The sequence below is a fragment of the Gorilla gorilla genome, chromosome 1 (assembly GCF_029281585.2).
Source record: "Gorilla gorilla gorilla isolate KB3781 chromosome 1, NHGRI_mGorGor1-v2.1_pri, whole genome shotgun sequence".
Classification (NCBI taxonomy): Eukaryota; Metazoa; Chordata; class Mammalia; order Primates; family Hominidae; genus Gorilla; species Gorilla gorilla.
The window spans coordinates 51,013,787-51,031,425 of record NC_073224.2 but is presented as its reverse complement, the minus strand read 5'-3'; the positions used below and the strand labels follow the sequence as shown (position 1 = coordinate 51,031,425).

The following is a 17,639-nucleotide window of genomic DNA, read 5'->3' as shown; positions in this document are numbered from 1 at the left end:
CACCACTCCTGGCTAATTTTGTATTTTTAGTAGAGACAGGGTTTCACCATGTTGGTCAGGCTGGTCTCGAACTCCCGACCTCAGGTGATCCACCCTCCTTGGCCTCCCAAAGTGCTGGGATTACAGGCGTGAGCCACTGCGCCCAGCTGGAAAATCTTTAAAATACATATTTAGATTAATTAGTGAAAGACATCTGGAGAAGCCTATAAAAAATTTACTTTCACATATTCTTAGAGTCTATTAATGAAAACAAATTTTTTTTTTTTTTAATTTGGAGTCTCACTCTGTCGCCCAGATTGGAGTGCAGTGGCGCAATCTTGGCTCACTGCAGCCTGTGCCTCCTGGGTTCAAGCTATTCTCCTGTCTCATCCTCCTGAGTAGCTAGGACTTCACGCACATGCAGCCATGCCTGGCTAATTTCTTGTTGTTGTTGTTGTTTGCTTGTTTGTTTTTTGAGATGGAGTTTTGCTCTTCTTGCTTAGGCTAGAGTACAACAGTGGGATCTCAGCTCACTGCAACCTCTGCCTCCCAGGTTCAAGTGATTCTCCTGCCTCAGCCTCCCGAGTAGCTGGGATTACAGGCACCCGCCACCACACCTGGCTAATTTTTTTATTTTTAGTAGAGAAGGAGTTTTGCCATGTTGGCCAGGCTGGTCTCGAACTCCTGACCTCAGGTGATCCACCTGCCTTGGCCTCCCAAAGTGCTGGGATTACAGGCATGAGCCACTGGGCTCAGCCAAATTTTTGTATTTTTGATAGAGACAGGGTTTTGCCATGTTGGCCAGGCTGGTCTTGAACCCTTGACCTCAGGTGATCCACCCACCTTGGCCTCCCAAAGTGCTGGGATGGCGGGCGGGAGCCACCATGCTCAGCCTAAAAAAAATATTTTTAACACACAGTTGTGTTTGTGAATAAATTTGGTTAAAGGGTAGGCTGCCAGCCTACTGCCTCTAGACTAAACCATATTTGCCTTAGTCTCTACCTACAGCCATTTTCTGAAAACACTTCTAGTCCTATGAGCCTTGCCATAGTCAGTGTTCAAGTCATCTCTTTCACTTTTAAAAATCTCATCTAGAGACAAACAGAATAAAGCTGACATGGCAGACCCAAAACTAAACCCACTTGGTAGAAGCTTAGCTTAATACTAGTACAGAGTTATTTATCTAGAAGTGCTCAATAAACTAGCAAGTGTAAGAGATTCAAACTAGGATTTACAAGGCAAATGACTGAAAGCATATACTCTATTATCACAGGATCACCAGATAGTGCAAAAGATTAATACAGTTTCTTTTCAACTTAGGTAGCCAGATAGTATACTTGAATAGGAGGGAAAGCAAAACAGCTAAGCAGAGTGAATTTAGCAGAACTTTGTCTCTCCCCTTTGTATTAGCTAAACAGCAGTCTCATTTAAAGGGAGATCCAGGGAGACAACAGTAAGGGAATGCAGGTCAAAACTAAAGTGGCTGGAAGTAATATGGATTAAAAATCTCAATTCTTAGAAGATTAAATTTAAAAATAAATACCAACAACAAGTAGAATCATCAGGACTGAACATTTTATTTGGCCATGGAGACTCCCCATTAATTCATATTAATTGTTTAAGTTAAAATTTTTACAAAAAAAACTTTCTCTATGGCTACTGTTTCAAAAGCCTATGTCTCCACTAAAAAGAGTGGGAATGAAACTTTCATTTGCTTTTCCACCCAGAGTCCACCACTCCCCCTTTTTATGCCCCTATTTTACCAAGTTTTATATTTATATATTATTCTATTTAGTTTGATGTCTTTTGTTTATGTAAATGATTTCCAATATTGACTGTGCATAAGAATAATGTATAGATACTTAAAAAAAACCAAGCCCCAACATCCCACTTAGATCTATTTAATCAGAAATTTTGGGACAGGACCCAGAATATGCATTTTAAAAAAGATTCATAGATGACTGTAATAAGCCACCAGGACTGAGAATCATTAGGAGGTCTTTGAAGATGGAAACGTCTTTGTAATCCCAGATTTGCAACAGTGCCTGGCATAGAAATCACTTATTAAAACATCTAATAAAATAATATATAAATATAATTATACCTCTTACATTTAAAATAGTTTACTACCTGCTGAGTGAGAATCATCCTTCTTGGTCTTCACATCTTTGTCTTCTGAGTCCTCACTATAAAGGGAGGCAAAAAAGCAAATGCATAAAAGTCTTAGCTCAAAATCTAAGTGAACATAGATCTCTGATTTCTGACTTGAGAAGAAGTGAAAAATACCTCTTCTATATAAAATCTTCAAACAAATGCCAAGGAGTACTTTATTTCCTTATTTACAGGGATGCTGGTGAATAAGCACAATTTTATTTACGTTACAAAACACTGCTTCCAAAGACTCAAAGGAAAAAAAGCTGTCTCAACACAGGCTGGAATTTTTTTTACCTATGGATAAAGCTTGGTTCACGAGAATATTTAATAAGAAAAATATTCTCGAACAGAGGCAGAGTATAAAAATACTAAAAATACATAGTGTTGATGGCAAATAAAGATCACTAAATATACACAAGAAAAACTGCTAAAATATCTAAAATTATTAAAAGGAACTGTAGTCCGGGCGTGGTGGCTCACGCCTGTAATCTCAGCAGTTTGGGTGGCTGAGGTAGGCAGATCGCTGGAGGCCAGGAGTTCAAGACCAGCCTGGCTAACATGGTGAAACCCTGTCTCTACTAAAAATACAAATATTAGCCAGGCGTGGTGGTGCATGGTTGTAATCTCAGCTACTCGGGAGGCTGAGAGAGGAGAATCACTTGAACCCAGGAGGCAGAGGTTGCAGTGAGCTAAGATTGCACCGCTGCACTCCAGCTTGGGTGACAGAGCAAGACTCCATCCCCCACCCCCGCAAAAAAAAAGGAATTGTAGTTCAGTTATCTTACCTAACTTATAATATGCCTAAAAATTTACCTAGAACAAAATGGAAAATAAATTGATTGAATTATCCCCTATTAATATTTCCTTCCAATATTTCTTTGCATCAGAAACATCAACATATAGTCCTGCCTGGTGGTACCATGAAGAAAATAAAATGAGCTCAAAATCACTCCACAAAGTAAAATAAGAAGTTAAGGAGCTTCAAAGTTCAATGGAAAGTTTTTAAAAACAATTTTTAGTTACAACCAAACACATTATGTCTTCATAAGTCTTAACTCCAGAATCTGGATTCTAGTATCCTATCTCTCTTTGTTAATTTCCATATTTTTAAAAATAGAGATGGGGTTTCACCATGTTGCCCAGGCTGGTGACGAACTCCTGAGCTCAAGTGATCCACCTGTCCTGGCATCCCAAAGTGCTGGGATTACAAGCGTGAGCCACCATACCCAGCACCTAGTAGTCTGTTTGTCATTAGTTAGTTGTATGATCTTAGGCAAATCACTTGGTATTCTTCAATGCTACAATTTTATGATTCCATGAAAAATTCTGAAGAACAAAAACCAAAAACTCGCACATAACAACTGCCTTCAAAGCTTTCCTTTCTCAAATAGCAGGTCTTATAAATCACTTTTGGTATTCCCCATAATCTAGACCACACTCAAATGAGAAATTACTGAACCCATGATTCCTAAGCAAAGAGAATGACCAAACATATTCCTTTACTAAGCAACCTGAGTCCAAGACACTTTATAATTCTGAAACCTGTGACTGTTCTGTATAAATGTTTTTTATGCAAAATAAGCACCAAATTCATAATTCTAACACAATGATGAATTATATTATTTTTTCCAGCTCTTTTATCAAGTTTATAGACTACATTAATCTTTAAGCACCATTACAGCAAAGTTAAGTGAAGGCTGAACTTTGAAAACAGAAAAATCAACAGAGCACTGGTCTGAGAATAAATACACAAGGCATACAGATAGCAATAAAACCTGTATTTATTTCAATCCTTCCAGCACTCAGAATAATAAAATCAAATGACTGCAACAAGAAAAACTGTAAGCTAGATGTTAATTATGTCAATGAGACATTATAACATGCCACAAAGCAGGTCTTTCCTAGGAGAAATAAGATAATGAATATAATGAAAAATAGTTCTGAGTTGGGCTGCCATATAAAACTGTTTGGCCTGGCGCGGTGGCTCACGCCTGTAATTCCAACACTTTGGGAGGCCGAGGTGGGCTGATCACGAGGTCAGGAGTTCAAGACCAGCCTAGCCAACACTGTGAAACCCCGTCTCTACTAAAAATACAAAAATTAGCCAGGTGTGGTGGTGGGTGCCCGTAGTCCCAGCTACTTGGGAGGCTGAGGCGAGAGAATCACTTGAACCCAGAAGGCGGAGGTTGCAGTGAGCTGAGACCATACCATTGCACTCCAGCCTGGGTGACAAGAGTGAGACTGCCTCAAAAAACAAACAAACAAACAAACAAAAAACTGTTTTAGGCCAGGCATTGTGGCTCACACTGTAATCCCTGCACTTTGGGACGCTGAGATGGGAGGATCGCTTGAGCCCAGGAGTTTGAAACTAGCCTGGGCAACATGGCGAGAGCCCATCTCTATTAAAAACAAACAACAACAACTATGTTAGACATATACCAAGAAGCTCTAGAAGACTTGTTTCCCAACAGTATAATTCTGTATTATTTTTCCTTAAAAGCACACTTCTGAAATGCTCCAGCAAAAAAAGTATTAGAGGTTGTCAACATAAATAAAACTACTAGGTAAATACATGAATTTAATAATGATTTTGGTGCTCCAAGATTCTTAGAAGTAGTGAGAAATATTTCATTTATTTGAACTGCTCATTTGTAATAGTATTATTTGGAAGCGGTATAGAGCTCTAATGGTTAAACAATGTACTTTGGAGTCCAACAGACATGGTTTCATAACCTGTTTGTCCATTTGCTGGATAACTTTGGTTAAATCACAGAACCCCTCTAAGAAGTTAATATTTACCCAAATAGAGATGATGTAAGAATTAAATGATAGTGTACGTAAAACACATAATAGAGATTGTCACATAATAAACAGTAGCCATCATCATCACTATAATCACCATTATCACCAAGAAGGTCTTGTTACACCAAGTGTAACAAGTTCATGTTACATCAAGTGTGAGAGTGTGTATAACTATACTAACAAGGCAGAAATTACAATATCCTCATCTTGTTGTTGTTTTTTTTTCCCAAGACAGTCTTGGCTCTGTCACCTAGGCTGGAGTGTAGTGGTGCAATCATAGCTCACTGCAGCCTTGAACTCCTGGGCTCAAAGGATCCTCCTGCCTCGGACTCCTGAGTAGCTGGGACTACAGGCAAGTGCCACCATTCCCGGCCAATTTTTAAATTTTTGTGTAGAGATGTGGTCTCCTTATATTGCCCAGGCTGGTCTCAAACTCCCGGGCTCAAGCGATCCTCCTACGTAGGCCTCCCAAAGTCCTGGGATTACAAGCATGAACCACCATGTACTCCTAATATCCTGGTCTTATGAGGCAAAATTATAGTTAAAATAACAACTCATTTGTAAAACTAAGGGAAAAGAAACTCTCCAAAATGGTTAAATTATTTAAACAAAGGAGAATTGATTATGAGACAGCAAAATGCAGCAGGCTATACAACTTAAGATTCTACAAGCTTTAGTTATAATTGTGCCAGTGATTTGTGACTGAATGAGATATATCCCTTATTTTTTGTTATCACTACAATGAAAGTGTCAGTATTAACCTTACATAACAAATTATATACTCAAGCACAGCCTGAGATAATATGAAATATGCAAAATATTAAGTGGACAGTAAGTACTTTTCAAAAGTATACGAGATTCCAACAATTTAGAGATCAGAGACTGCTCTCATCTCAGAGTGGTGACAGTGGAAGCAGGAACAGAAAAACAATGCCTCTTACCTATCTTCCTGTGAATTCTTTCCAGATCGCCTCTTATTTTTAGCTTCTCGGGGAGATGATCGAATTTTCTTAGTGGGAGGGCCCGAATCTCTTCCATAATCTTCATCTAAACAGTGTTTTTCAAACTTAATTAACTATGATTTTTACATGTTAAAATCACCACTATATTTACTGACATAATTATCTCTCATGCTGTTTAAATGGTGAGAGGAGCAGGATTTCCCAAATAGTTTCTTTCATCTTTAAAAAACTAAATTATTTCCCAATGCAGTCCTATCACCTTCACTTCGTTTTTGCATATTACCCTCTAGTCCTTATGATATATATTTCATCTATCTACAGCTAAACCTCTCTCATCATTTTATACCCACCCCTTTTGATTTCAACATCTTCACACTTATTTGAAAATTATTGTAATATGGTTATATTACAAACATTTTAGGAAGTAAACACAATTACTATTACTAAGCAAATTACTTTTAAACTAAAGCATTAAATACAACATAATCTTGCACTTGAAGAAAATATCTCCAATTTCAAAAGCCCTATAAAACTAACGAAAATGACTCTACCTTAAAAGGAAATTATTTCCAAAACTGTTTACTGCACCATTTGCACACACACACGCACACACACACACACGATGGTGAGATGCTGGAAGTAGTCTGGAGCGTCAGCAATTATTAAGTGGTCAGAAACATTATAAATTCCATTATGGGATATTATATAACCATTGATAGGAATTTTTCAAATACCTTTTATTAACAAGATACTCAAAATAGAAATAATAATAGTATATCACACATTAACAGATTATTCTAAGTAAATATTAAATACAAACATTTGAAACAATTCCTGACATGTAGCAAGCATTTAATTAGTGCTACATATTATTTTTTTTCTCTTCTTTATATCTTTCAGTATTTTCTAAGTCTTCCCAAAGGGCACATATTATCTTTATAAAGAAAAGTTAGAATAAAAAGAAAGAAAAAAGAATAGTAAACACATCTGGAAAGTAATGAGATTAAGGACACAACTCTGAAAAAACCTCTTATGGCTAAGACTTAGCTACACAACACTCATTCCTTGATGAATTAGTTCACAAATATAAGTTGTTTCACAAAACAGACTCTCATCTTAGCTGCTTTATTATGTAAAAACATAATACAAGGCACAAGTTTTATTGTAGTAACAGCAGGAGATTTTTTTTCCCCTGCAAAGTGCTGGGATTATAGGCGTGAGCCACTGCGCCTGGCTGTAGTGGCTTTTTTTTTTTTGAGACAGGGTCTCTTTCTGTTGCCCAGGCTGGAGTGCAGTGGCGCCATCCCGGCTCACTGCAACCTCCGCCTCCCAAGTTCAAGCGATTCTCTTGCCTCAGCCTCCAGAGTAGCTGGGATTACAGGTGCATGCCACCACTCCCGGCTAATTTTTGTATTTTTAGCAGAGACGGGGTTTCACCATGTTGGCCAGGATGGTCTGGAACTCCTGACCTCAAGTGGTTCGCCCACCTTGGCCTCCCAAAGTGCTGGGATTACAGGCATGAGCCATGGCGCCCGGCTGACAGCAGGAGATATTTTAAGTAATGAACACTATATCAGAATTACTGGACATTTAAACTTTGGACTCCAAAACCAGGTAAGAAAAAAGCTGTTTAATGTTTATTATCAATGATTTACCAAGGAAAAGTTAAAATCCATGTAAGTTCAACTTTTGCTTTGGTTGACACAGATCATGACATGGTTTTGGTAAATGATCTAAAAATGAAAAAGTAAAACTTATTCCAAAAGCGTAATAAAACTATATAAGCTGGTAACCTCCACTGGTCAGTCCAACTTAAAATTTGTTGAAACCACAAAACTTACCTGCATCATCAGATTCCTGAAACTGTGAGTAATCAACAACCTTCCTATTTCTGTAGAAAGAAGAGACTCTAATTAAAATCATAAAACTGTAGGATTTTTCTAAGACATCAGAACACACATTTCTCTTTCATAAACAGAACTGAACTAGCACTTTGAAAATTATTTAATTGCTGGACGTGGTGGCTCACACCTGTAATCCCAGCACTTTGGGAGGCCAAGGCTGGTGGATCATCTGAGGTTGGGAGTTCGAGATCAGCCTAACCAACATAGAGAAACCTCGTCTCTACTAAAAACACAAAATTAGCCAAGCGTGGTGGTGCATGCCTGTAATCCCTGCTACTTGGGAAGCTGAGGTAGGAGAATCACTTGAACCCAGGGGTCAGAGGTTGTGGTGAGCCAAGATAGCTCCATTGCACTCCAGCCTGGGAACAAAAGTGAAACTCCATCTCAAAAAAAAAAAAGAAAAAAGAAAAAAGAAAAAAAAAGAAAATTATTTAATTAATTTTTTGAGACAGGGTGTCACTCTGTCACCTAGGCTGGAGAGCAGTGACACAATCATGGCTCACTGCAACCTTGACCTACTGGGCCCAAGTAATCCGCCTGCCTCAGCCTCCTGAGTAGCTGGGACTACAGACGCATGCTGGCTAATTTTTTTTTATTTTTTGTAGAGACAGGGTCTCCCGGTGTTGCCCAGGCTGGTCTCAAACTCCTGAGCTCAGGTAGTCATCCTGCCTCAGCCTCCCAAAGTGCTGGGATTACAGGCACGAGCCACTGCACCCAGCCAAAAATTATTTTTTAAAGGCCCCCACTTAAGCCTAAGTACTTAACATTCTGTTATAAGAAAGCATAGCATAAATCACAAGTATGTCAGGCTACAATTCTCATACTGCTCATCTCAGTGATAATTCAAATACCATTCTTTTCTCTCTCTCTTTTTTTTTTTTTTTGAGATGAAGTCTTGCCCTGTCGCCCAGGCTAGAGTGCAATGGCGAGATCTTGGCTCACTGCAACCTCTGCCTCCCGAGTTCAAGCGATTCTCCTGCTTCAGCCTCCTGAGTAGCTGAGATTACAGGCGTGTGCCACCACGCCTGGCTAATATTTGTATCTTTAGTAGAGACAGGGTTTCACCATGTTAGGCAGGCTGGTCTCCCCTGATCTCGTGATCCGCCCGTCTTGGCCTCCCAAAGTGCTGGGATTACAGGCGTGAGCCACCGCGCCCGGTCTCAAATACCATTCTTTTCTACAAAACAATCTCCCGTCTCTCAAAACAAATATACATAAAACAATAAAATGAGCCAAATCACCATGTACCTATATATTCATTATATACAAAGATGCCATATTTATAAGCTAACGTTGTAAATGATATTTTACTCTTACTGCTACACACACATATATGTATACTTGATAAACAAGGTTATTACTAAGCTTTTCAAGGCAAAAGCAATTTTTAGGTATAGTACAGTTACATTATAATGCACAAAAATTATGGTAATGTTAAGCTTTATACAGAAGGGGAAGGAAACAAATTAATTGGTCCAGTCAAAAGATGCTTTATTTAAAAAACTATGAAAGCCTCACAGATTTATGTACATCTATGTATTTGACTCTATTCTTTTGTTTCTAAACTTTTTTTTCCTTTTCCAATTTTACAGACCTGGTTTATCAGCAACATTTATAAAACTAGACCTCGGGAAAGAACTAGTTCTGGGGATATATGCACGGTCTTAATAAAGCAAATGGTTAGCCTGTCCTGACTATTACAAAATCAAAACAGTGAGAATATCTGCAGAATCTATTTGACTCTAAATGACTTTAAGTACTCCCTATCAAGTAACGTATCTTTAACATCTCAAACAAATCTTCATTTCTATTTTTGTACTCTGCATTCTAAATCTAAAAGTTTAATACTTCTTCTCTAGAGATATACATGTAAGCTTCCATGTTAGTACCCAAACAGCCTACCTGGCAAAAGAGCCTTAGATTAAAAAATGCACTGTTACTGTAGGCCTAAATCGATCAAGCGAACTTAAAAAATTAAGAGAAATAGGCCAGGCGCGGTGGCTTACGCCTGTAATTTCACCATTTTGGGAGGCCGAGGCGGGCAGATCATGAGGTCAGGAGATTGAGACCATCCTGGCCAACGTGGTGAAACCCCGTCTCCACTAAAAATACTAAAAAATTAGCTGGGTGTGGTGGCAGGCGCCTGTAGTCCCAGCTACTCGGGAGGCTGAGGCAGGAGAATGGCATGAACCCGGGAGGCGGAGCTCGCAGTGAGTGAGCCAACATCACGCCACTGCACTCCAGCCTGGGCGAAAGAGAGAGACTCCGTCTCAAAAAAAAAAAAAAAAAAAAATTAAGATAAATATACGTTACCACCCATACTTAAACCTGAGCAGAGGGATATTCTTGGCTGTATAGGTTAAGACACCATTGAAATTCAAAGACAGGATGGTCAGACTGCAAATACTGGTCCACCTTCTAGTATAGTATGGGGAGATGGTATGGATGGAGGTGAATTCTGGAAAAAAAAGGCTTGGGCTTATATGTAGAGGAATATATAGTTACATACTCAGCATTAGAAAGAGAAAAAACAAGGCTCTTAAGGAGTTCCACCTTCTGTTTTTCTTTAGTTTATCAAAACTATAAAATATACTCCAACTATATATTTTATTGTGAGAAACTGAGTTTATATTACCAAAGATACCATATCATTAGGAAAGCTAACTTTAAATATGACTATTAATTCCATGTACATGAGGGACCTAGAGTAGATGAATTCAGAGAGACAGAAAGTAGAGTGGTGGTTGCCAGAGGCTGGAAGAGTGGGGATGAGGAGCTGTTGTTTAGTGGGTTTAGTTTTAGTTTTGCAAGATTAAGAGTTCTTTACAACAATGTCAAGTACTTAACAATACTGAACTATACACTTAAAAATGGTTAACATGGGCCGGGCGCAGTGGCTCATGCCTGTAATCCCAGCACTTTGGGAGGCCAAGGTGGGCGGATCATGAGGTCAAAAGATCGAGACCATCCTGGCCAACATGGTGAAAACCCGTCTCTAGTAAAAATACAAAAATTAGCTGGGCGTGGTGGTGCGTGCCTGTAGTGCCAGCTACTTGGGAGACTGATGCAGGAGAATTGCTTGAACCTGGGAGACAGAGACTGCAGTGACCAGGGATCGCACCACTGCACTCCAACCTGGCAACAGAGCAAGACTCTGTCCCAAAAAAAAAAAAAGGTTAAGATGGTAAATTTTATGCTAAGCATATTTTATTACAATAAAAATATATTTTCTTTCTTAAAAATATGACTATGAAAAAAATCTAATTTTTTGGGCTAATATGGAAATGCCTGCCATGTTCTGGCAAAACAGTGATTTTTAATGACAAATGCCATGAAAAATAGTATGATGATCATAATGCAAACACGACCATTTTCTGTATTATTTAGGATAAAAAAAAATGGCTCATAGAACCAGGGGAAGAAAGGTATCTAGAAGAGGAACTCTTACATCTTATCCTCTAATAATTAAAATACAGGTTCTGAACTTGTAGGTATAATTCTAGCTTATCCCATGCTTGTGGGGTGGCAACTAACATATTATTACCCAGTTTCTGGGTACGACGTAGCAATGGATCTATCCTATGAAACTACATAAGGATGGACAACCAGAATGGTAAACGGTATATCATATGAAGAACAAATGAATAAATTGAGAATATTTAACTTGTAAAATGGGAAAACATGTTAGCTACTTTAGGGCTTTGATGTGAAAGGAGTAGTAGAGGTACAGCTTAGCTTTAGCAATCACATTAAGTGTAGGTTCAACATAAAGAGCTTTAACTGTCTGCTAACAATGGCTACTTCCTTACTCTATCACTAGAAACACTCAAGAAAGGTATTAGTATGGACTCTTTGTACTAGGAATCCTGGGTTCTGGTTCTAGAATGTCAAGAAAATCATGTAATTTCTCTGGGCCTTAGTTCTTCCTCTGTTGGAACTGATAACCTAAATTGCTTGACAGATCTAAAAGATATTCTATAAAATTAAATGTTTAAATAATAAATTAAATAATAAATAAAATATTTAATAAATAACATAAATGGCAGGCATTATATTAAAATATAATATAGAAAATGGTCATTGCAAATGATCATATTGCATTATGATCACAATACTGTTTTTCATGGCATTTGTCATTAAAAATTAACTGCCCTCCACGACAGAAGAAAACTTAATCTCCTCCTCCTTCCCTGTATATCTATCTGTATCTATCTAGACAGACCTACCTACCTATCTTCCATCTGTCCGTCCATCCATCCATCCATCCAACAATTGATACAGGGTCTTGTTCTGTCACCCAGGCTGGAGTGCAGTGGCACAGTCATAGCTCACTGCAGCCTCCAACTCCTGAGCTCAAGTGATCCTCCCACCTTAGCTTCTGGAACTACAGAAAGGCACACAGCCACCATGCCTGGCTAATTAAAAACAATATTTTTTTTGTAGAGACGGGGCCTTTCTATGTTTCCCATTCTGGTCTCAAACTCCTGGCCTCAAGCAATCCTCTCACCTTAATCTCCCAAAATGCTGGGATTACAGGTGTGAGCCAGCGGGCCTGGCCTGTAACTTGTTACTTTAAACCTAAGACACTAAAAAGGATACTTTTTATTTAGTACATTTTTTTCTATCCTACTTTTCAACAAACAGAACTACAGAAATGCCATGTAGACTATATTGGCATTATATAAACAATTAAATTTTAAAATTAAATTGAAAGACTATCCCTTCCATTGAAATACAAAATATTTTAACTTTCAATGATCTGAAAACAGCCAGAATTATCTCATATAATGCCATTTATCACAAATACCATAAAATCAGTGTAAAGCAAAATATGAATATATAGAAGCAATTCTGCCTTATTAAGGGCAACCAGTCAGAAACAAATATAGTCATCCAGAAATGCTAACGAGGGAAAAGATAAAATAACTTAAATAAATAAAAGATCTGTGATAACAAGGCCCATTCATGATGACTCATAATGACTCATAATAATTTGGTTCAGGCCGGGCTTGGTGGCTCACGCCTGTAATCCCAGCACTTTGGGAGGCCAAGGCGGGTGGATCACCTGAAGTCAGGAGTTCAAGACCAGCCTGGCCAACATGGTGAAACCCCATCTCTACTAAAAATACAAAAAATTAGCCAGGCGTGGTGGCGGTCGCCTGTAATCCCAGCTACTCGGGAGGCTGAGGCACAAGAATTGCTTGAACCCGGAAGGTGGAGGTTACAGTGGGCCAAGATTGTGCCACTGCACTCCAGCCTGGGTGATAGAGCAAGACTCCATCTCAAAAAAAAATAAAAAAGTTCATTTCCCAAACAATGTCCTGCCTCCTAAAGATGCTTATTCAAAATAATATAAATAACATACTATTTCCACCATTTAGAGGCTTGCTTTGTCTGGGGTTGAAATACATTTTTGATGAATTTGTTCCTAATGAGATGATAGGACAGAAATCCAGCATTTAAGAATTTCATTTAAGTCCCAGGGCATGAGAGGTTCTATTTCTAGGTGAAAACAAAGAAACATTCTAATTTCTTCAAAATACAATCATGTGCTGCATGACATTATGGTGAACTGCATACATGACAATGGTCTCACAAGATTATTATACCATATTTTTACTGTACTTTTTCTATGTTTAGATATATAAATACCTACCATTGTGTTACAATTGCCTACAGTATTCAGTACAGTAACATGCTATACATGTTTGTAGTCTAGGAGCAATAGGCTATACCATACAGCCTAGGTGTGCAGGAGACTATACCATCTGGTTTTGTGGAAATACATGCAAATCACCTAAAAATGCAGTTCTCAGAATGTATCCCTGGTGCTATGTGACACATGATAGTTAAATGCCAAAGCTAAACTAACTCTTCAATGTAAAATGAGTATCAATAACTAGAACTGGAGGACAGCATAAAATTTCAATATAGCAGAGAGGTTAAAAACACAGATTCTTGAATTTACGTCCTGACTCTTACTAGTTGTATATCCTCAAGCAAGTTACTTCCCCTGACTGAACTTCAGTCTCATCATCTGTAAAACAGGAATAACAATACCTGTTACAGGAATAACAAGAGTGTTGAGAACATTTCCGAACATTTGTGCAAGGTATATAAATATCAATAACAGCTATTATTACTTATAAGTATTAACTTGTTCCACCCAGAATACCACTGTAATTTTGAACACATAACTAACTCTTATTTGGATATGATGATTAAGTCACTTTGTTGAAAAATACGTAAGTCTTAAAAGTATTGGCTCTAGTATCATTCAGAAAGATTGTCTGTTTTCTTGTTCATTTCACTAAAATGTAATACCAAAATATCTTTTTTTTTTTTTGGAGACAGGGTCTGCTCTGTCATCCAGGTTGGAGTGCATGAAGTGCAGTGGTGTGACCATAGCTCACTATAGCCTCAAACTCCTGGACTCAAGCAATTCTCCCAACTCAGCCTCCTGGGGAGTTGAGATTACAAGTGTGTGTCACAACAACCAGTAAATTAAAAATTTTTTTTTGTAGAGACCAAGTCTTGCTGTTTCCCAGGCTGGTTTTGAACTCCTGGCCTCAAGTGATCCTCCCTTCTCGGCCTCTCAAAGTGCTAGGATTACAAGCATGAGCCACCACATCCAGCCCTCCCTATTTTTATTTCTGACTTTATGGCCAAGTTCAGGTTACCATTTAGATCAAAAATTTTTAAATCATTTTTTAAGTTTAAAGCATTCATAAAGCCTATCAAAGTCTGATGGTCGTGGGGGTGGGAGATATGGTGGTGCTGAGAGTATTATATGTAGTAGAGCTACTGGACCCTAGACAATCTAATTCAACCTTTAGCTTGTATCCTGTTAACAAATATCCCTAGAAGAGAATGACTGAGAACTTCTTATGATCTCCAAGGCAGCCTATGCTAAGAAAATTCCAGTAATTGCCAGGTGTGGTGGCTCACCCCTGTAATCCCAGCACTTTGAGAGGCCGAGGCAGTGGATCACCTGAGGTCAGGAGTTCAAGACCAGCCTGGCCAACATGGCGAAACTCCATCTCTACTAAAAAAAAAATATAAAAAATTAGCCCGGCGTGGTTGTAGGTGCCTGTAATCCCAGGTACTTGGGAGGCTGAGGCAGGAGAATAGCTTGAACCCGGGGGACGGAGTTTGCAGTGAGCCGAGATCACGCCACTGCACTCCAGCCTGGGTGACAGAGCAAAACTCCTTCTTAAAAAAAAAAAAAAATTCCAATAATTAAATAGTTCTTTACAAGGAGATGAATCTGCCTCTAGTGTCCACTCACTGGTTCTATCTAGTTCCACCTCCTGGGATTACCATGGTCTAAATCTAACCCCTCCTCTTCAGAGCATTCCTTAAATTTATATGACTATTCCCACTTTTTCTCTGAAGCTAAATACTAGGGCTCCTTTTTAACACTTCCTCATATTTCAAGTACTCACTTCATGCTCTAGCTGCTTTCCTCCATACCACCTTGGATTTAGTAAATACTAAAGCAGCACCCAGGATGAAACATAATATGGTTATAAAAAGATGGGGAATGGGGAGCAAATCAGGATTATGACCCTCCTCTTCCTATTCTACTCTATACTTCAATGCAATCCAAGATTTCAGTTCCCTTTTGGACTGTTCCATCATTCAGTGGACTATATATTGTAATTCCAATGACTAAAACCTCCTTTTCCATAATCTAAGACTGTTTGGTATCCTGATCCTGCCATTTCAGCGTATTATTTATCTTCCCCAACTTCTTAACATCTGCAAATTTAATCAGCACACCATCAGTGTCCTCATCTATATCATTAATTAGAAGATATGCCAAGAACAGAATCCTTTCAGGCAACAGTGGAAATAGTCTTCCAGGGTAACAATCTATTTATTTGTCAGCCCTCTCCGGGTAAGGCTCCTCAGGCAAAGTCCCTCACACTGAGCTATCATTCTGCCTGTATTTCTCCATCTTACAAGGACCTATGTGAAGCTGTCAAAATCCTTGTTGAAATAAAACCTCAGTATTTTCACAGAATTCTTTTGCTCTAATAAATTTTTAAAAAAGGAAATTAGTTCATTTAAATCAGTGACAGTTAAACTTTTTAGCAGTAAACACTTTTTGTTCAAATAAAATCTTCCCAGGAATCATAAAATTAAACACAGCTAATCAGAAGTATTTTAAAAGTATACATTTGTCTTATAGTATCGTATTTTAAAAATTATCTCATTACAGAATTGTCCAACCTGTGTTGTCAAAATAGGTTTTCTAAAGATTTACTGGTAATTATCAGTTGGATATTATCAGTATTACCACCCCAATAAACATTCAAAATGAATTTTAATGTGAAAAGCTTTGAAAGTTCCACATTAAAGAAAACTGCTAAACTTTACCTCCAAAATTATATTTATCTATTTTTATCTTTTATTTATTTTTTGAGACGGAGTCTCGCTTTGTTTCCCAGGCTGGAGTGCAGTGGTGTGATCTTGGCTCACTGCAACCTCCACCTCCCGGGTTCAAGCAATTCTCCTGCCTCAGCCTCCCCAGTAGCTGAGATTACAGGTACCCACCACCATGTCCGGCTACTTTTTTTGTATTTTTAGTAGAGACAGGGTTCCATCATGTTGGCCAGGCTGGTTTCAAACCGCTGACCTCAAGTGATCTGCCCGCCTTGGCCTCCCAAAGTGCTAGGATTACAGGCATGAGCCACCATGCCCAGCCTATTTATTTTTAAAAGACAGGTTTTTACTCTGTCACCCAGGCTGGACTGCAGTGGCTCACTGTAGCCTCCAGAGTACCCAGGACTAGAGGTGGACACTACCATGGCCAGCTAATTTTTTTTTTTTTTTTTTGTAGACAGGTTGCCTAGGCTGGTCTCCAACTCCCGGGCTCATGCAATCCTCCCACCATGCTGAGATTACAGGCGGGAACCACTACGCCTGGCCCAAAATTATACTTAAAAATTTGAGCCAGGCGTGCTCGCTTTGGCAGCACATATACTAAAATTTGAGCCAGGTGTGGTGGCCCACACCTGTAATCCCAGCACTGTGGGAGGCCGAGGTGGGCGGATGGCTTCAGCCCATAAATTCAAGATCAGCCTAGGCATCATGGAGAAATTCCATCTCTACAAAAATAAATAAATAAAAATAAATTAGCTGGGTGTGGTGGCATGCGCCTGTGAAGTCCCAGCCACTCAAGGGGCTAAGGTGGGAGAATAGCTTGAGCCTGGGAGGCGGAGGTTGCAGTGTGAGTCGAGATCACCACACTGCACTCTGGCCTGGGTGAGAGAGGGAGAACCTGTCTCAAATGAATAACTACATAAAATTTAAATCAAATGTTTAAGACACCTCCAAAAGCAAACATTATGAAGACTCCTGACCTATATGACATTTTTTGTGTGTGTGAATCCACGGCGACTTTTAGTAATAATTATAACAGCAGTTACTTCAGATATTTGATGTTCTAGTTACTTTGCCTAAATTCTCATTTAATTCTCACCCTAATGTCACAAGAGGAGCTAATTAACTGAGGAAACTATGCTCAAAAGGCCAAGTAACTTTATTGCAAGCCATTAAAGTGGTAAAAACCATTTTCCAACCCAAGTCCTTCCAATCCTATAATCCACACACGCCACTGTTGATGCAGCTTCTCAAACCTTCCTTTCCTAAGTCTTTACAAATCTAACTCTTCCAAAGAACTGATGCAATTAAAGTTGCTGCACACCAAGTACTGCTGCCTTCCCTTTAAAATTTGGAAGATTTACCTCTTTCCACTCTTCCTGCCTCAAAGATGATTAAGAAATCTCACATGCAAGGTTTTCTCAACATATAAAAATATTGAGGGCAGAAT

The 17,639-nt window shown here is 38.8% G+C and overlaps 1 protein-coding gene and 1 non-coding gene across 3 annotated transcripts in view; both read right to left on the bottom strand.

Annotated features, from left to right (window-relative positions):
• NUCKS1 (nuclear casein kinase and cyclin dependent kinase substrate 1) overlaps nucleotides 1–17,639 on the bottom strand; it is a 32,993-nt gene that overhangs the window by 4,535 nt on the left and 10,819 nt on the right. For both annotated transcript variants that reach the window (XM_031014208.3, XM_031014210.3), the window contains exons 2-4: nucleotides 7,739–7,788; nucleotides 5,877–5,982; nucleotides 2,110–2,165 (exon numbers count right to left, since the gene is read on the bottom strand). In XM_031014208.3, the coding sequence (XP_030870068.1) occupies nucleotides 2,110–2,165; nucleotides 5,877–5,982; nucleotides 7,739–7,788 (212 nt within the window). The remainder of the gene's footprint in view (nucleotides 1–2,109; nucleotides 2,166–5,876; nucleotides 5,983–7,738; nucleotides 7,789–17,639) is intronic.
• Nucleotides 9,399–9,530, bottom strand: LOC115932307 (small nucleolar RNA SNORA72). The gene has a single exon (XR_004068598.1). It is a non-coding gene; the product is annotated as a small nucleolar RNA SNORA72 (small nucleolar RNA).